General features: G+C 39.5%; 1 protein-coding gene across 1 annotated transcript in view; it reads left to right on the top strand.

The window, feature by feature from the left end:
* Positions 1-1,522: 1,522 nt before the first annotated feature.
* The window catches only part of TBC1D15 (TBC1 domain family member 15), a 33,676-nt gene continuing 14,487 nt past the window's right edge, over positions 1,523-20,711 (top strand). Inside the window, exons 1-7 of the mRNA XM_033058134.2 lie at positions 1,523-1,614; positions 11,035-11,133; positions 11,365-11,439; positions 12,159-12,297; positions 14,081-14,291; positions 18,039-18,138; positions 19,215-19,412. Coding sequence (XP_032914025.1) covers positions 1,591-1,614; positions 11,035-11,133; positions 11,365-11,439; positions 12,159-12,297; positions 14,081-14,291; positions 18,039-18,138; positions 19,215-19,412 — 846 coding nt within the window. The 5' untranslated portion in view covers positions 1,523-1,590. The remainder of the gene's footprint in view (positions 1,615-11,034; positions 11,134-11,364; positions 11,440-12,158; positions 12,298-14,080; positions 14,292-18,038; positions 18,139-19,214; positions 19,413-20,711) is intronic.

Genomic DNA, 20,711 nt, shown 5'->3' with positions numbered 1-20,711 from the left:
AAGAACCACCAAAGTTAAAGTGTCCATTTTTGCTACACTGATAGCTTTCCAGACCTAGATATTACTACATGAACTTGTGATCTGTGTTTTTATTTAATTTTCTCATCTTTATGCATGTTTATATACAGAAAGACACAACAGGATTTTCCCACTTTGAGGCAGACCAGCATTTGTCTTGAAAATTGCAAATCTGGTTTTCCATACAGTATGGTTATCCATACAGTATGGATATCAATCCAACTAAATGTGGTTTTAATTCAAAAAGTCAGAAGGGAATTATAATTTATGACACTTTATGACCGAAATAAAAACCCCCAACCAACCCATCCCAAAACCCAATAAATTACCTTTCCTCCTTCAGAGAAGCAAATCACTTCCCTGCAAGCATCTCATTCGTCTGTTTCAAATAAACAGTATTTGGAGATATACTGTTTGCTCAAAATATTTTATGGTATTGTTGGAATATAACCAATGTCTTAAAAATAATCTTTTTTATGCTTCAGACATTAGGTGAAAGCCATTTTTTAAAATGTAATACCCCACTCAATATACTTTTCCAGATAAAGAAGACCAATCAAAATCCATTTACTTTTGCTGAATTCTTACAGACTTTAGAAATCTGTACACATATGAAAGCTGAATATTTGCTAACATGGATAAGACTGTAATTAAGATTTACCTTTGTCCCTTGATGTGTCAAATGCATTAAGTGTTGAAAACTACCATCTTGAAAGTGGTGTGTTTTTCACTAACATTAAAGATCTGGTACATGAGAATTGGGGCAGTTTAGTAGTGCTGTGTTTACTGTGAGATCTTATAGCACCTTCCAGTATCTACAGGGGGTCTGCAAGATAGCTGGAGACTTTTCACAAGGGCATGGAATGATAAAAGAAGGGGACTGGCTTCAGACAGGCAAAGGATAGGTTTGGAACCTATGTTGGAGAGAAATTCTTTCCTGTGAGGGTGGTGAAGCACAGGGATGGCTTGCAAAGGTGAGTTCTGGATGTCCATCCCTGGCAGCGTTCAAGGCAGGTTGGCTTTTGAGCAATCTGGTCCAGTGGAAGGTGAGCCTGGCAGGGTGGTTGGATCTAGATCATCTTTAAGGCCTCTTCCAACCCAAATTATTCTATGACCGTACAAAGAAAATAATTCGAGAGAGTATAATGTGTGGTTTATATCAACTATACAGCATTGCTCAAACAGTAATTGCAATCTCGGGGAGCTCTGAAAAAGCAGTATCTCCTTTCCTCCTCGCCGCCGCGCTCGCACGCTGCCGTGGAGCGGTCACCACTGCTCCGGCCGCCGCGGGGCCCGCGGCTGGACACTCGCCAACCTCCCGGAGGGCTGCGTGCGTGCCAGGGCTTCTGCATGAGCGACGGCACCACGGCGGCCCCTCGAGCACAACACCAGGAGCAGCCGGGCTCCCGCTCCCCGTCCGGGGCGCGGCCCCTCAGTCCCGGCTCAGCCAGGCCCCGGCCCCTCCGCCCCGCGCAGCGCGCACGCGCGGCCCGCGGCTGTGACGCCATTGTTGTGGCGCGGCGGGGAAGCACGTGAGGAGTGCTACGTCACCATAAACACTCGTGGGCAAACATGGCGGCGCCGCCGAGCGGCAAGGTAACGGGGGCGGGCGGTGGCGGGGCCGGCCTCTCCTGTCTGTCTCCCGCGGGACGCGCCGTGTCCGCCGCTGGGTTGTCCCGGCTGGCGGGAGTCGCGGGGAGGAGGTGTCGGGCCGCTGAGCGGTCGGGCGGGTGCCTTTCCCCCCGCCGTGCGGGTGTCGCCTCTCCGGGCACGATCCGTCCCGACCTCGGGCGGGCCGGGCGCTGGCAGCGGCCGCAGTCCTTCTGCGCCGGAGGCGGTCGCGGCCGACGGGCGGGACTCGGGCCCTGCCCGCACCTGCCGCCCGGGCAGCGCCCCGCGCCGCCGCGGCAGCTCGGCTGCGGCCCCGGGCAGCAGGAGGCCGCTCTCCGCCGGGGGCGGGCAGCCCCGCGGCCGCGCTGGCTCTCAGCCTCTGGCGGAGCACCGCGGCTTGTCCCGTCTACGTGGCCGAGTGTCCCAGAGGTGCTCATGGACCGTAGTGGCCTGTCCCCCGGCCTGCGCGCTGGTAGTGTGCGGGGACCTGCCCCCGGCGCGGGTACAAAGCCTTGTCAGTCCTATAGTTTGGTAATTTAAAATTTTTTGTATGCCGCGGATTCTTGTCGAGCGTTCCGGAACGAAACATTATTGCTTGGCGGGGACTGAGCTCGCAGGAGGGGGAGGTACAGGCAACACCCACTGCTTCCCTCCTCCCCCGCCAGCTGATACGATTTGTGTCCGTATTGGTTTATTAAAGAAATCATTTTATTTCATGACTCTGTCTTCTGAAAGCGTTGCTTTGCAGTGTGATGTTTTCTGGCCCGTGGATCCTTTATATAGGATTTAAAATCTCAGTGTCATGTCCGTTTGTATGTAGTAGCCACGGTGAGTGTGTGATTGTCTCTGGTTTCACTTTTCCAGCATAGGGCAGAAGATGATTGTTTCAGCTCATGCTGTTCTCGGCGTAAGAGAACACACGTAATTGGCCACGTCTGCGCTTCTCCGATGGTGCCGAGGAGTGCACTTAGCTACAGCACGAAAATAACGTAGAGATCTTGCTTTGTACCACCTTACCATAACCGTTGGAGCAGGCAATTTGTGCAGTTCAGGTTTTTGCAATTTTATTTTTGTGTGCTTTACTGCTGTTAGGTGTGTGAACATAAAGAGAGACATACTGTCCTCCCAGCTAGGTACTCCCATATGTCCTCCCACAGCTGTTTCTGGCTATGCACATCAGTTTTTATGTATACAGAGAAGTTCCTCTTCTGGTTTTATCCATTTTAATATCAATCCAGAAGTTTATTGGATGAAGGGAAATACTTTCATTTTTAGATAAATATTTTAATAGTAAATAGTTTAATTTTTCAGGTTGTTTTTTGTTTTCCATGTAGGCTTTTATCAAGCGCTTCTTCAGGATGTTTCTCATGAAAGCAGTTGTAATATGATGATGTTAAAATGACTGTGGATTAGTTGTTAGTAAATTTGCTGTGTATTCATTGTTCCTTTCAAAGAAGCCTGTTTTCCTGAGATGAAATCTCTAAGATGTTGCAAAACCGTTTCGGTTGTGCCACATCCACAGTACCAATGCAACTTATTAATGCAGCTTCTAATGCAGTAACATGTCTCTTTTAATGCGGAGAAAAAATGACAGTTGTGTTTTGTCAAACTTCATGAAGCAGCTGGGCTGGTGTGACATTTCACTGCTCTCAGGAGCAGTTCCATCCTTCTCTGTATTTCCCCACCTGTGTGTTGCACTATTGCTTTCTTGGATACTGTACTCATTTGATCTGTCAGTGATTAGATCTAGCAAGCTGAAGCAATACATACTGTGCTTACTTTTGTCTGAGTTAGTTTGGGAGCACACTGGACCACAAATTATTCCTTTGGGTGACAGCAGGATTTTGGAAGGACTCACAAACTAATTAAATTTCACTTCAGGTGGAATAAATGCAGTGTAGGTTGGTACAGACCCAGCATTCTCACTTCAGGCCTTTTGCACTTCAGTGTCTTTACATGCTGTGGATGTCCTAAGTTAACTGCAGTGTTGTAATGAGGTGTTTCAGGTGGTAGCTTTCTGAAACAACAGTAGGCATTAGTTTATGGGGTGCTTTAGGCTCATGTGGCAGATCTTATCACATGAAAGTAATGTATTTTAATGTACGTGCTCTTTTCTGAAAAATATTGTACCAGGTGGTTCCCATGGAAAACGTGTGCAGTATATTAAGCAGCTGGAATAATCTACATTGTTTCAGCTTTCACAAAATCTTGTTTTAGCAAACCATGTAAGATTGTGGTTTCTATTACATTTTTACCCCATTTGGCTTTCTCTTCTCTGTTGCAGGTTTTTGGGAGTTTGGGGGGATTTTGTTGATTTGTTTTTGTTCTGTTGGTTTGTTTTTATTTTTAATTTTATTTCCCAAACATTTTAAATGTCAGTAGATTCAGAAACCAGCTATTTCATGTAGTCTCTGGTTTCTCCTCCATACATTAATAGCACATGAACTATAAATTTAGTTATCTCATGTACTACTTTACTTGGACTTTTGTCCTGTTATTTTTTTTTTCTTGCTGGAACCTCTCACAAGGTTCTTATCAGTGTTTTTTCCTCTATATGGATGGTTAACTCAGTTCAGGAAAAGTTAATGCAGTTGAATTCTGGAGTTGTGACTCATTCTTTATTAATGACCATCTGCCCTAGAACAGCGTGAGCTACAGTTTTTTGCCCTTTCTTAGAGCTGCCAGTTCTTTCTGGAAGTTACTTAGTAGTAAGGTCTTTTGTTTTCAGAGCTTTTGACTTTATGCTAACAGGTATATTTATATAATACACATATATTATACTTTAAGAAAACAGGTACATTTTCTCTCTTTTTGCTGCTTAACAAATGTCGGTTTGTTTACTGTATTCAGAGAACCTACAATGGATTCACCCTCATGATAGAAAACCATGTTAGAAAATGAGCTAAAGTTGTTTATAGGGAGAAGTACAAACTTCACTTTCAGCCTGTCAGTGTATAGGTGGTCATTGCAGCTGATCTAAACACAGTACTGATACTTTTTTAATGTTCTTGGAGTTCAGAGTATCTTCAGCACATGGGCTGATAGATCTTTCTCAAGTTACCAATTGGCACATGGGCTGTCACATAAGTTATTTTTCACTTGCTTGTGCTCTTGCTCTTGGAGTTAAAGTTTCAGGGTGTTAACTGGCCAAACATCTGAGCTGTATCTCTAAGCTCAGATGTCTGGCCAGTTGAGCAACTAGAAGTGTTCAAGGAGCACTGTAGCTATTACTAAATGGTAGTGGTGTTAGTGCTGTATTGTTTGGGAAGGGGATTTGTGTTGGCAGTGGATTTTTTTTTTTTTAAAGCTAGTAACCAGCCAAGAGATTTTAAATATAGTATGTTAAAATCAGCATTGCTTCCTTCAGGTAGTTTGTTGGCATGGATACAGTGAATTATTTTTGGTGTATATCTATACTATGGGATAGGCAGTGTCTTGCTCTACCTTCTACTGCTTGAACTTGAGTGCACAGAGGCTCCCATACTATGCATTTTGTTGTGCCATTCTATTGAGCATTTGATTTAAAATATTTTTTTATAACTTTTTCAGCCTGTTCTGTGGTAGCCCCAGATCTTAGCTCTCCTTTTATTTGTTGTCTATACTTCATTGTCTTAGGGTGCAATGTTGTCATCTCTCACTAGTTGGTAGCACAGGGTTGTAAATTGCTCTCAAATGGCAAACATTAAATCACAAGGCTTTGCTTGTATTCTGGCATATATTGTTGTTGGTGGTGTGGCATCCCACAGGCCTTCTGCTCATACATGTCTGGCAATAAAAATGCTGCAAACATTGCCTGTTTGCTGCTTATTGTAAGCAGTACAATAGAAGTATGGTGATATGTATTGTCCATGCTGTCTCCTTATGGTATTAAGAATGATGCAATTTATTTCTCAGAAAATGTTACTGGGGCAATGGTAGGACCTCAGAAACCTATTTTTTACTGGACACAGACTATAAATACTTGAAGAGTTTTCCAGAACCTTAACTAGCATATGCTGTGACATGTAAACTGAGCCTACATCCTGCTGCTTCTGTCTGTTTTTTTTTTATAGTAGGTGTGTAGATAGCTATTGCTTTGTGCAGCTTTCCTGAATTTTCTGCTGTGGTTCCCTGTTTTTGCAGACCCTCAGTCAGGCTACAAGGTGGAATAGCTGTTGTCTCTGTGTGATACAGTGCTTTCAAGGACTGATCAGAATGAATTGTGAATTTGCCTTTGACCTCTGTAGCACCCATGGAATAAGAGAAACAGGTCAAAGTGGCTCACTAGCATTTGGAAACTTGCATCAATTTTTAGTTTTTGGTGGGATTCTGAAACAGACAGGCAATGAGTCTAATTTTTATTCAATAGAACTGGACAAATAAATAATGCTGTGAATTGTGCTTGCAGGCTGTCAGCATGGACTTCCTGACAAGCAGGAAAGACTTTTGAGCTTAAGCCTCTTGGGTATATCTTATTTCAAACTTGAATCTTTAGGATTATTAAAAAGTAATACTTAGACAATGCAAACTTTTTTCCTACTGTCTCCATAATTTCTTAGAGAACAAAGATGCCAACTGAATGCTTGTAAGTTGCCTTAAAGTAAGGCTTATGATTTGAAGTAATTTAGGAACGTAAGGATACCACGGATGGATAAATCTGTTCTGCATAGAACTAGCTAGTAAAACGTCTGAAAATCTTTCATTAATTCCAGTGTACAGCCACAAGATAGAATTTAAATTTATTTGCAATCAAGTAATTTTTTAACATGTTCAGCTTCTGTCACATTACATCTTCATTTGCTTTGGTTGCGTTGGTGTGTGCTTTTGATAAACACTCTTCTTTTTTCATTTGTGTTTTGTTGTGGAACCAGCAGAGTCTGGCTTTCATGTAGGTAATAACAGCTAAATGTGTGAAATGTGCGTCTCTGTGGGCAATTAGTAGATGTTTGCAAACAGGTACAGAAGAGAACAGAACAATCGCTGTTTAAATCTGTAGTGAGGCCTGTCATTGCTGGACAGCTGTTTTGGCCTCGAGCATCTGAGCAACACAAACAGCTTTTCTTCCCTGAGATTCTGTTTCAGGGACCCGTGGGTAGACTGTGCAGAACACAGAGCTCTTATTAGCTGGATGGGTGGAAGGGCTGTAATAGTGGGGTGAGGGATACTAGGATTTTTGTGATTTTATTAAAATCCGAGGGACATGTCAACTTATCTAGTGACCTGTGGAGTGCACTTATTAACATTAACTTGTGTTTTTTTCATGATGAGCTTATTGATTTTGTGTAGATTTAGGGTAAGAGTGATGGCTCTAATCACATGAAAATGAAAGATTGAGCTTGGCTCTACCTACTTCTCACCTTTGTAAAGGAACCTATAATGAATATGTAAAATAATGCATAGTACAAGACCAAGGTGAGCTAGTAGTGTGTTTTCTTGTCTTGTAATACAAAAACCATAATCGACTAACTATACAGATGATATTCTTTAAAAGTCTTGAATTAATTCTTTCACACAGTGGGTAATGAGGCCTTCCTAGTTCACTAAAGGCTAAAGTTTATCAAGATTTGAAGGAGATTAGTAATTTGCCTATGCCAAGGGTGTTGACAGGTAATAGAGAAGCAGATTTGGGTTGGGTTTGGAGGGATTATGGTTTCTTCAACAGCTAATGGGGAGGCACCAGTCACATTATCTTGCTCTGCTTATATCTAGTTCCTTCTATACTGTGTCCATGTGTAGCAGGATCTCACTGCATGGGTGTTGCAGACTTTACACAAGTCCTTGGTGTTTTACTGAAGCTTCAGGCCATCCTCCAACATCTGCTACCTTTTTACATGTTCTGCAGTAACCTACTGCTTAGGCAAGAGACAGTATGTGATGCTATTACTTAGTTTTGAAATCTGTTTTCTTGGATGTGTAAGAGGTCCTAGTGTGCTGACTGTACAGGCATTTCCCTAAGTGCTAGGCTGCAGAGGCCACGTGGTGTGTGAGGTTGAGCTACTACAGTAATTTCACGACTACAAGGCATACCCTTTTGACTAAATTTTTGCCCCGAACCCGGAATTGCACCTTATAGTCCGGTGCGCCTTATATAATGGACAAAGTTGTGAAATTTGCCAAACCAGAAGTGTGAGCTGCGGGGGGGGGGGTGGTGCCATGGGAGCGCTGAGTCGCGAGGGGGGGGCGGGAGTGGGCGACCACGGTCGGCAGGAGCCACGCGGAGAGGGAGGGAGCTGCCACCGGCCCCGGCGCGGGCAGAATAAGAAGCCGGGCAGTGCCACTCTGGGGCCGGGGGGAATGAGAAACCAGGTGGTGCTGGCCCCGGCCTGGGTGCGGGGGAAACGAGAAGCTGGGTGGCCAGGGCGCGGGGTAAATGAGAGGTGTGAGCTGGCAATAGCCCCAAGCAGAGCCTGCTCGGCGCCGGCATTGGAGCAGCGGCGGTGTGGCCCGGGCTGCTGGGGGAAAGCGGCGGCTGCGGCACAGCCCCGGGGAAGTGGGGAGAAGCGGCGCGGCCGCCGCCGCAGAAAAGCGGCGAGAAGTGGCTGCGCCGCTGCCGGCCACAGGGAAATGGGGAGAAGCGGCGCGGCCGCCGTGGGAAGGCGGGGAGAAGCGCTGCTGCCACCGGCCGGGTGGAAGCCGGGACGCCGCACGGCCACGCAGTGGGAACCGTGAGCCATGCCAGCCGGCGCCGGGGGCGGATGGGAGTGCTGGGGCCCGCTGCACGGGGAGGGCGCCTGGGGCTGCATTTAAAGGCTACACCGATCTTTGAAAAATGTTTGCAAATTGAGCACCTGCCAGTAATTCGTTACTTTGTTGCGCACTGCGCGGCTCCTCGCTGCAAAAAAAAGTGCACCTTATAGTCTGGTGCACCTTATCTGATCTACTAAGTTGCGAAATTTGCTGACTCCCTGGGGGTGCGCCTTATAGTCCGGTGCGCCTTATGGTCATGAAATTACTGTAAGTGTGGTAGCAGTTGTCTACTGATGGATGGGATTTTATTCAAATCCAACTATTGATATACTGTCTCTCAATTTGATACTTTCCTTAGTATTAATTACTTATACATGTAATTTAACATTACTTTTCATCTTTTAATTGACTTTGAATAGCTTGCCAGTGTTGCAGTACTAGCAAACAAAAATCTGTAGCAAGCTATAAGGTACTGTTAGAGTACCCAATAGCATTTTTGAATTTTCAGCTTGCTAGAAACATTATGTGAAATATAGCCATCCAGTGTAGCTAATTTTCAGATGCTACCAGTATATAATTACATTTCCAAACTCAGTTTGTTCAAATGCATTTATGGATTTATCTTACGAAGTACTTCTGAATAGAGTGGCTCAATATTTTGAAGAATTCAAGATGGTAACTTCCAAAATGTTTTGCAGAGAGATTAACTGTGGAAAAACATCTAGGTATTCTTTTGTATGATCAATGTTATCTCTTTCTTCAAATTAGTTACAGTTCCAGTTAACAGTTGGAAAAAGTACATGAATGGATCATGCTTGTGACTGGAAAAGAAAAATCTCAGCAGCTTGGCCTTCTGGCCTTTCAAATTTGGGGAAGATTTTCTCCTAAATAACAGTATGAGGGCAGTAATTTGCTTTGTGACAAGTCCTCTGTTTTATAAACACCCTCTGAAGTTCTAAACATGTGCTATGGTTTTATCACCTGTTTTGGTGGAGCATGGCACAGGGAGCTCAGGCTGTTACAAGGAGCAGTGTAGGATTTTCGAGTTGCTTGACAACTGTGGCACTGGAAGCACATTTTCTCCTCATGGAAGGAAACATTTGTCCTGAGAGATTAATGAACAGAAAATAATAAAAACAGTAGATGGCATGTCTTCTAGCCTGAGGAGGTATACTTTATGATACTTCCTAACATTTTTGGCAGAAGTGCACTTCTAGCAGTATAATTCTGATACAAATAGATTTTTTTTTTTTTTCTGGAGCATTTGTCCCAGTGGTTGATAACTGGTTCATATTTCTGACTAGTTTTCTTGATAGATCAGGTCCAAATAGCTAAAAGGTAAAATTTAAATAAATTGTAAGGTTACCTTGTTGTTTGAGTTTGAGAAGACTGAATTTGAAAACAGGTAATTGGTAGAAATAGAGGGAGTATCTTTTTGGATAGAAAAGAGAAAAAATCTGTAATAGAGAATAGGAGAAAAGATTTCCAATATTTGAAAGGCAATGATGTTAATAATCCTTCAAGAGAGAGATATGCTAAGTGACCTTTAGAGATCTCTTCCAAGTGGTATTTCTGTTTAAATAGGATACTCCTGAAATTTCTTGCTTGTGTGAAAGGTAGAGAAATTCAAGTAAAACTAAAACAGAAAGGATGAGTTAAGTGAATTTTATTGCTCTTTTTAAGCCATGTTTTCTCATCTGGCTAGTTAAGCTTACACACCTAACCTTTTAATTTACTGGCCTGACTGGAGGTGTAATGATTTTAAAAAGCTGACAAATGAGAAAAATGGATCCTGATATTTTAGAATTAAAGAAGTGCAATATCTGTCTCTAATTAGTTAAAAATTTCTAGGCTTCACCTTTAAAAATATGTTTCTTAAGGCAGTGTTCACAGCTTGGTGTGAAAATGAAAATGGTTCTGAAACAATTACTGTTACTATTTGCTTTATTTAACTTCCACAAAACCTAAGGGACTTTCCACTTATAGAGCTGTGTAAAATAGGACCCATTTACAGTATTTATAGAGCTTTTAAGAGCATGTGTATGTAGCTTTGAAAAGTCTGCTAAATTTTGACAGCCAAGGGTTCTCTAATTTTCTTTTTTTTTTTTTCTTTAAGAGCATAATCAGGATACTGTGAGGAGTTTTGCAAATGCCTAAATGCAAAAGTTACGTGGGGTGCGTGTACTCCTACAAGCCTTTCTTATCCAACTGTTACATATTCTACGTTTCAGATGGAATCTTTGCGACTGGCCTGAATGTAGGATTAGGCATTTAATTTCAGGGTGTAGTCTTTTATTTCTCTGGAGTTTCTCTACTTACTATTTGGCCCATTTTTAATTTAAATTAATTTTATAATTTGAACATGCACGTGGCAGAAAGGTAGACTATATAAGAGCCTTTTAATGTTTTAAAAACTGTGTAGGACTTCCTCTGAACCTGTGCCTGCTGATTTAAAAAGAACTAGGTACTGAATGCATTTTCTTGTGCTGTTCTGACAAAGTAGTAGTATGTTGCTTAGAAAGTAAGTTTGACAAGTTCCATTTTTTATTGTTTCTTGATTTAGGGAAGTGAAAGACTCAAATCTTGGTTTCTTTGTAACAGAATCCCTAACAAGACAGAGGTGTTTATTTCAACTCCCGTGGGGGAGTCAAAATGATAATGAGTACCATAGGGGGATAAACAGTTTTAATTATTTTTGAAACCTTGGTTTTTAAAATTTCATTACTTATTTTGTTACAGGTTGTTTATGAGCAAGAAGGAGTTTTCATTCACTCCTCCTGTGGAAAAAATGATGACCAGGACAGCTTAATAGCAGGAATACTGCGTGTCATAGAAAAGGTATTTGCATAATACAGCTACAGAAATTTGTGTATTTGTTGGCAAAGCACATAACAAGTTTGGCAAATCTTAAATGCCTTTTTAAAGTGTAGGATTTTATAAATGAGCAAACATCATATTGTGTTTGACATTATTATCTATATCTAAGTTTTAACATAATTACACCACAAATATATATGACAATAGGTACTTTGCTATGTAGTGTTGAATTATTTGTGATTTTTATTGTAGGAAAATGAAGTGGTAGTAGACTGGAGACCACTGGATGAGACTTTGGATACTTCTAATATCCTCTGTGCTGGAAAGGTTTGTTTGTTAGTTATCACTGCTCTTCATTATGCTTCTCTGGAGATTGTATTTTATGTTAACTAATGCATAGGTGATCTCGTAACTATAAGCAAAACTTATTTATTATTGGTGTTGATAGCTATATAAGGGAATTTCAGCCCATTTCAGGTTGTTAGAATACATTTGTAGGTTGACTGTATTTAGTTTTTACTTGGTTCACAAATAAAATAGTAGGGGACTAACTATGAATAGTAAGGACCAAATGAGTAAATATATCACAGTCACCAGTTCCTCTGCATCTACTGTGTTGTAGTTTCGTGATTCACTCTTCATAGTTAGACACAAAAGTGAGAGATGCTGTTCTACTGCAAAACAAAAATAGAAGTCTGTGGGGGTTCCAAGATGCAGTGATATGTGGTATTTAAGCAGTATTAAGAGGATGTGACTAAATAAAAAAGATTCAAATTTTACACTTAAATGAATAGTTTGTTATGTTCATGGAGTCTGGAAGAGAGGCAAGGATATTTTAGGTTGTTGGAATTTACTAAGTAAAACCACACAGTCTTAGTCGTAAGTCCAAATTTCCTGTGTTGAACTGTATCACGTTTCTGAGGATTTCAGTAAGTTTTCTTTTAATCTACGAAGTAAAGGTGCTGATTCTTCATGTTGAATCTGAGAAACCTGGTCAGTTTTCACGCCTTGTGTTTCTTGATAGTTGCTTTTGTTGTTTTTCTCAGGATTCCAGTTCTGTTGTGGAATGGACTCAAACTCCAAAAGAGAAATGTTCCCGAGGAGCAGATCGTCCAAGTAGTTACGAAGCAGAATGGGACATGGTCACCACAGTCTCTTTTAAGAAGAAACCTCATTCAAATGGAGGTACTTAAAAAATGTGGAAAACTTTTTTTCTCTGTATGGTGTTTTGGTTTTCTTCTATGGTGGTAACTTGTAACTGAAGAATTGCCTTTTAGATACAGTAAAATGGAATTTATTAGGACTTGAAAGGCTGCAATTCATTTGTGGTAAGAGGTGAATCTGTGGGTGTGGAAAAAAATTCACAAGTGGTATAGCTGTCATCTGCCTCTATTTTTTTCTTTAAATTGGTAGGGAATTGTATTGAAAATGAGTATTAAATCTAACGTCTTGCTTCATCATTAGTTAGTAGTAGCAGTTTTATCTGCACTGGGCTTTAAAACAAATGGAATTCAAACTAGGTGTCATGTTAGAAATGAAAATGGAAAAAGAAATGGTTTACTATTCAAATGCCTTTCCATACTGCAGCAGCAGAGGGAGATGGAATGTACAGTTATGACATACATCAGTCTTTTATATGGTCTTTTTTACTTGGGCAAAATAATTCTGAAGTTACACCGTTTTTGTTATAGTGGCTCAGTAGAGATGTTGAAAAATGAGTTGTGGCAAAAAACGGTGGTTCTCAAGTGATCTTTTTCTCTATGATTCTCACATAGTGTCTTTTATTTAATAATACTTGTTTTCCATGTATTATTTCGCAGCTTGTAACTGGGGACTATTGTGCTTGTTTTACCGTCTTTATAATGATTTTAAGTGTCATTTCTGTCATGTATGTATACAGGGTTTGGATGTCAGATTATGAATGTTTTTGAGTAAAGCACAGTCCTTGGCTTTTACATATATATATACACACACACAGAGCATCTCTGTTGGGTGAATATGGTGTATCACATCACTAGTTTGTATTGAATTTTCATCTCCAGTCAGCAGAGCATGTCTTCATCCAAAGTGGGTATCACTGGTCACTACAGACTGGAATTACGCTTTTTGCCACTTCTTACTTATTTCCAATTGTTGTAATTTGATGGGAACAGGCCAGGGAAGGTGCCCCAAATTCTTTCTAGACCTGCTGGCAATTTTGTGTCCTCTCATAAAGTACACTTCAATCCCTTCTCCTTGAATATATAGTCTTGCACATCATGTATACAAGCTTGCAGACCTCAGGAGGAAGGAGTGAGGAGGAGATTTCCAATTCCTTTGCCTTTGCTTTGGTAGTAGCCTTACGCAACACATGGCTAATCACTGTGGGCAATATATAGGTTACAGGATTGTTGTGCATATCATGTTTAGTTTGAGTAAGTAGCACTACCTGGTGGAGGTGCAGACTGGATTTAGTTTGCTGCTGGACTTTGATCCAGCAGATATATGTTTAACTGCTAGTTCACTTCTGTTGTAGGATTACAGAGTATATTGAGTTGCAGGTGACCCACAGGGATCATCAAAGTCCAACTCTTGGCTCTGCACAGGACAACCCCAAGAATCACACCATGTACCTGAGAGTGTTGTCCAAATGCTTCTTGAACTTTTGTTAAGCTTAATGACCACTTCCCTGGGAGCCTGTTCCAGTGCTCAACCATCTTCTTGGTGAAAAACCTTTTCCTATAAACTGTAGATACAGTTTTAGGGAAGTAGCCTGATGGACTTGTTGATTGTTTTGCAAGTCTGTAGAAGACAATGATGTTCAAAGAAAAATACAGAAACAGCAGTTACAATGCACATTTCATTGTTAGAACTGATGCTGGTGGTTATGTTTTGAGGGTTTTTTTTAGGAAGAGTGACACATATAATGTATTTATAATTGCTTACACTGAAAGTAAAACTGAGATTGTGTGTTAATTTTGTTTTTAAGATGCTACAACTCATGCAAATGGAGAAAACGAGTGGTCATTCCTGTTCAGTTTGACAGATTTGAAATCAATCAAACAAAACAAAGAAGGCATGGGATGGTCTTATTTGGTGTTCTGTCTGAAGGATGATGTGAAGCTTCCAGCTCTTCACTTTCATCGTGGAGATAGCAAACCATTGATTAAATGTCTTGAAAAGCACGTTGCACTGAATGAGTAAGTATCAGACAACTCTTAGTTCTGTAAAATGCAGATTATTGGTTTACTTAAATCATGTCATGAATTTCAGATTAATACTTCCTGATTGTTATTCCCTTTCTTGTTTTATTAGTAGAAATAGTTTTCAAGGTGACTAAAACTGTGGTTTTACATATGTATTTGGAATGTAAGCTGAAGTTTAAAAATTGTTGGATTGATTTACGAAGTATTTTAGAACCTGAAGTGTTTCTAGCACTGAATGCCTCAGTTGCTCCCTCTAGTGGGTGCGGAAACTTCATATGAACATGTAGTGTGAAAGTTAAATTCTTCATGAGCTACTTCTATAAAATGGGATAATTCGGGTTACAATTTGAGATTGTGCAAAATATGCATGAGTATTTACATGAGTGTGCGAGGTAACTTATAGTACTGTCGACTAAATCAATTGGTATATAAATGTTTCCCCCCACAATTCTGTTTTGCTGTAATTTCTTGCCTGGTCAATGTTTCACTCTTGACATTTACTGCACTAATCAACTTTGAGTGTAAATATTGTTAAGACCCTATCATTCTGTTAAATACTTTGGGGTTGTTGTGTAGTTATATTGTGTTACCTCCAAGTTTTTTACTAGGATAAAGCTGTTTTGATAAGCATGGCATAAGTTCAGAATAAAATAAAATTTTCTGCTCTCACCATGTAGGCAGAAGTATAATTAAGAAGCCAACAGGTAAATAAGGTTAGATAGAATATGAAGAAATAAATGCAACGTGACTTGTATATCTGTAACAACTGTAATATCAGTGTAACATGTAATCTGTTTTCAAAAGTGTTTTACTATTGTCACGTGCAACATAATAGTCTGATGACAGATTTGAAGGTGGATAGTGAAACGACTGTGGGAATCTTTACAGAATGGAGGGCTCTTTTCACATTGGTAGATCACTGAGGTTAGAGGTACCTTCAACAAATAGGGAAGGCTAATGCTGAGTAATACTGAAGAAAATGTTGCTGGAGAGCGAGTCAGTAGGACACGAGTGGTGAATATTTATTGAACTGATTTGTGAAAAAGGCTTTGCCAGTTTCAAGACATGGTGTTAGGGTTTGTGATAGTCAGATGTTTTCAGCTGCTTGGTGAAGGCAGCAAGGTCAGTGTGTCCAGTTGGTAGAATGGTACTGGCTGTAGCATTGTATGTGAGCTTTGTAAGAGGAAAAGTCAGGAAGACCAAAGGAGAGGCTAGCAGGGGGACAAGATGAACTTCTAAATAGGAATATTCTCTGTACAACTGTAGATTAAAAAATCCTGAACGACAACTTCATCTTAAACCCTGAGGGTTTTTTCACTAGGTTCTCTTCTTTAAACATATTTTCATTTAGTTTTGTAATTTCCCAGCCTCTGCAAACAGAAGGATGTCCTGCCATCCTCCTCCCTCCCTCTCTTCCTCCCTTTCTCTGCAAGGAAGCTGTTCTTTTTTGAGCATACTGCTGTGTTAACTTATTTGTGGATACTTTCTGACTTGCTGCTGGTAGGCTGGGGCAGGTTTTGGGAGCAGCTGATGTGGCAAATATATGAAAAAGATTTGTGTTATACAGTGGGTCACAGAAGCTTTTTTATCAGATCTGTGTAATCTGTTGGCCTGTAGACTACAGCGACATATTTGAAATTTTCTAACTAATTTCTAGGATAAGACAGCAAAACTTGAAGTGATGTTCAAGCTTGCAGGATGTGCTTGGTATTCCCACCTTAAACAGTTGTAAGCATTAATGAATGCAAGGGCAGATACTTCAGGAACTTTAAAGCAAAAAGGAATGACAGCTGCAGAAATTCAATTTGGATGACCTTAAGCATTAACCTGAGCAGGAACTTACAGTTTTAGTTTTAGTTTTCTTATTCAGTTAAGGTCTCTTCTATCACCAAATTCTCTTCTGTTGTCTAGTCATGAATTATGACAGTTATTTTTTTCTAAGGATAGAGAAAAGAACAAATAGGCTATCCAAGTTATGGAAATGACAGAGTCAATGTGTATGTTTCTGTTGTTTCCTAATGGTTATTCATTTTTTACTACATAATGTATCTCAGCTCACAACCTCATTTAGGAAAAGATGTTTGCTCAGCTCTCTGGATACCACAAGCTAGTATTTGGCAGTGTAATTGCTTGTTATCCCAATTTGTATTTTATAAAACATGGGTTATTGACATTAAGGCAGAAAATTTAGCTTATCTATGTATTACCTTTATGTTCTAGGTATTTTCTTATGTTCCTATTACCTTGAAAGATTTTGTCCTTCTCTAACCATTCTTTATAAGATACCACGTCATTGCTGAAATCAGCATGAAGTAGCTAAACTCATACAAAATAGCTGTAATTTGTTGCCTTAAGGATTATGTGCCTTCTAGTTTGATTACACCAGAAAGTACCATGTGCACAGATGACACTTTATAAGTTGCAGGGCTATGAGGAAGTTTAAGAAAGTGTATAGCTCACGAATTTTTGAAAATTACCTAAGTAGGTGTTGATGCCTACCTGACTGTCCAGAAAGTGTGTGTAATTAAAAGGGAGATATGGTACAAAGTTTTAATTATTTTAGTTAAAGAAAACGTAATACATGACTCAGCTTTTGCCCCTGTGCTGCTCTTTAGAAAAAGCCAGTTGAGCTTCATTAACTGTTGCTGCCTCAGAACTATGACTGTGATGTCTGGCTGTCTCAAAAGAAAATCTCTTGTTGCATTTCATATCCGTCAATGTTTACAGTGTCCTGTCCTGTTGGAATGGGAAAGAGATAAGGCTTATTAAAGTTCTTATCTTTGACTTTAATAACATGGTAGATGATGCAGGTGCTAATAAAAAGAAAAGTAATTTTTCTTTTGAAGACTAGAAATAGCGGGTTTAAACTTTGTGACAGAGCAATATAGAGGTATTATATAAATGTAAGTCTGTGCAATGGATTAGGGTCAGATGGCAAAGTGCTTGGTCTTTCCTGCTTGGATACAAACTCTGAGGCTTGAATGTCAGCCCACTTTCTGAGCTGTTCTCTCTTCTGTCACCTACTGAGCAGTAAATTGGTGATTCAGTAGCTGCTTAAGGAAGTAATGGGGTGCCTGTGCTGAAGAAGGGGACAAAATGGGATGTTGCAGGGGGAGTAGGTGTGTGTCCAAAAGAAAAGATTAATTACTCGGAGCAGCATGGTTTCACTGCCTTTGTTGTCACTATTTTCATCTGCCTGTGGAACCCTGTTGAGTAGCAAACTCAACTGTATTGAGCAGGAGTGTACAAATAAAGTGAGTTAGGTCAAATAGGGTTTGTGTTCATTAAGCTATTGGAGTCTACACAGAAATAGATTTACAGGGCTGTACTGAGATGGTTCTATTTTACACTGAAAAGCAGTTTGTGTTCCTTAATGTAATGTTTTACAGGGTGCCATAATGTAAGATCTACTAATTGATAGAAAGAATTCCTTAACTGCATGGGTGGCATAGCTTCTTTTCACTTCCTCTATTATGTTAAGGGAATTTCAGCATATATTTTGTTGAGGTTGACCGTCTCACTACATTTTTTTTTGTCCATTGTCAAAAACTAGAAAACTGTACTTGAAGATAATTTTGTCACCTACATGTAAATGGAGTTATCTTCCAGAGTAATGATCTTGCGTCTATCTTTTTTTTTTGCACAAAGTCTGAAATGTGACTTCAAAAAAACTGTAAATGTTCTGAAAACTTTACAGAAAAAAACAGTTGCACCCAGACACCTTTTTAAACTTTATTGTAGATCTCCACATGATGAACGGGTTCTTCTTGTGAAGACTCAGAAGTCACTGTCTCAGTCTTTTGAAAATCTCTTTGATGAACCATCATATGGCTTATTGCAAGTATGTATTATCTTCAAATTTTTTATTCTGAAGACATGTATTTGAAAAATACATCCTGTCATGTCACAGGAATAGTTGCTGAGTAATGATTTAATGCCATTGTGGAAGTAATAATGCCATCTATGACATTGTTAATTATTGCCAGGAATAATGATACTGTAGAAGCATTGCCTGTATCCTAAACCAAATGCTTACTGTAGAAAATACACTTAATTGTAAGTTGTTTTCTATGATGTAATAACTTCTTAACTTTCCTGTGGTATTATTTCAAACCTATTCAAGTTCATGTTCTCTGTGATTCGTACATTTGGGTGCAGAAGATCTTAGGGGGGAAAAGAAAAATTTTAGGAGTTACCAAAACATACTAATTATAATTTTCTAAGTTTTACTTGACTAAGTATTCTTTTAATTGATATTTTCAGAGACTTTTGAAGGGATAACGGACATGCAACAGCTAAGAGGACAGTATTGGGCTGAAAATATGGGGTTTTTTAATATTACAACTGCTTATCCTTTGGTGGGGCTTACAGACTTGTGAAAATCAGCAGCAAAACTTGTGTGACTTAAATGAGGCCAGAGGGTAGACCCACTGATGTGTTTAATTAAAGGAAATCTTCAGGAATTAAAATGCATTAGTTTCTCAACTTAGTTGTCAAATCAAGATCTGTGTGAAATTCCTAGTAGAGTACCTGATGGTGCAGACTGTTTTCTCCCTGAAGGTAGGGAAACTGGGTATAAAGTATCTGTTTTATGCCTTGAATCACTGATAGCAAACAGTGCATCTGTACAATTCTATGCATAGGTCAGGCTTACTGAGAACACTGCTGTCCAGTCTTTCAAATCAATTAGCAGTTTTATCTTCGTACTTAAGATACACTTTTTAATCATGGGATGATTGTTCTGTATTACTACCAATACATGAAACTTAAATAATTTTGACATCTACAGTACTTTTCCTCATGCTTTACTTTGAGTACAGGAATTGCAGATATATATGTATGTATATATGTATGTATATAGCAAATATATTATAATCACAAATGTTTATGTTTTGCTTGTTTTCCATGTTATAACAGAAATTGAAGAAAGATCCATACACTGTAACAATGGGAAAATTTTCCAAAGTCACAAACTATATTGTTGGTAGTTTACGTTCAAGTGATACATCAAATCAGAGGCGACCACCATCAGAAATGGCAGACTTTCTCAATGATACCATTCCAGGGCTGAAGATAAATCAGCAGGAAGAACCAGGATTTGAAGTCATTACAAGAGTGAGTCTATAAATTCTTGATATGGATGTACTGATTGTTTTTATGCACTCCTTTGAAAGAATGGTAGGACTTGAAGCATGATGAGTTCTACTGTTTTTGCAATTGTGGTGTATTACAATTTACTCTCAAGATTTGAGATCATCATCAGCTGCTCTTGAATATGTCATTTTTATGCATGCAAATGTGAGTTTTCTTTGAAGGGAAGTTTGTAATTAATGAAATGGTGACTGTAGTTATGTTAGAGGCACTACCTTAAAAGGTGACTGATTTTATATTGTGTTTCCTCTGAGGTCAGTTAGAGCTGTGTTGAGTAAAATTGGAGAATGCAGGCTAATAACCAACTTTCTTGGCTAATCACTCCTAACATTTCAGTTTCTTTTAAGATTAAAACAAAATACATAATTGGATGATTAATGTCTAGGTTGTATAAATTACAGATTTATGTATGATTTGAACCAGAGCTAGAACGAACTTATAATTGGATCATGAATCAATGTGGACACCTGTTAGTCTTTTACAGATATGTGAGAAAGGTTTATTCCTAAGTGCTTACTATTTAAGCAGCTTACATATTTTTAAAACATTAAACTTTTTTGTATGGTGGATTTTTTTGAGTTCAAGCTAGTGTTAATATCTTCACAGTGGCTGCATGAACTACATAATTCTAAGAAGTTGCTGCCTAGCACTTAGTTAATTTATCAATGAAAAAATATATCAAAGAAAAAGTGTCACAAATGCTATATATGGAAAATAACTTTGATCTATATGTCTTAATCTGACAAATGCCTTGGACTTCTGCAGAGTTGAAACAAAAATTGATTTGGGAGTTGCTATTATAAAAATAATTTTAGAAAGTAAGAGTTTACTTTCTGCTGAATTCTCCTGTTCTTAGACATGCAATTTGGGGACTGAGAGACTAAGCACAAACTGAAATTTGATGTGTGTTATAAATTCTGAAAGTACATACATACTTGGGTTTTTTAAGAGACTGTGTACCAAAACTGATCTTTCCAGTCACATTGTGCAGTCTGTGTAGGATAACATCTCCAAACCCAAGCTGCCTTGTAAGATGCACTCATGTATCAGGAATGTGTTTTTGAAGTGAAGCTCCTGATTGTCCTTGTTTGCTGTGTTGCATTTGTTTATGGGAAACTAGCTCAGCGGTATTTGTGGAGTTAGAAGGTTATTTAAAACACATGTTAATCCTCCAAAATCTGAAATATGAACATGTATAACCAGGTCCTCAACACCAAGTGTCTTGCTCTAAAGATCTGCTTGTGCTGGCCCACACTACTTACT

This window comes from Catharus ustulatus, chromosome 4, assembly GCF_009819885.2.
Source record: "Catharus ustulatus isolate bCatUst1 chromosome 4, bCatUst1.pri.v2, whole genome shotgun sequence".
Taxonomy (NCBI): domain Eukaryota; kingdom Metazoa; phylum Chordata; class Aves; order Passeriformes; family Turdidae; genus Catharus; species Catharus ustulatus.
Note: the sequence above shows the minus strand (reverse complement) of the source record. Positions and strands in the feature narration are given on the sequence as shown.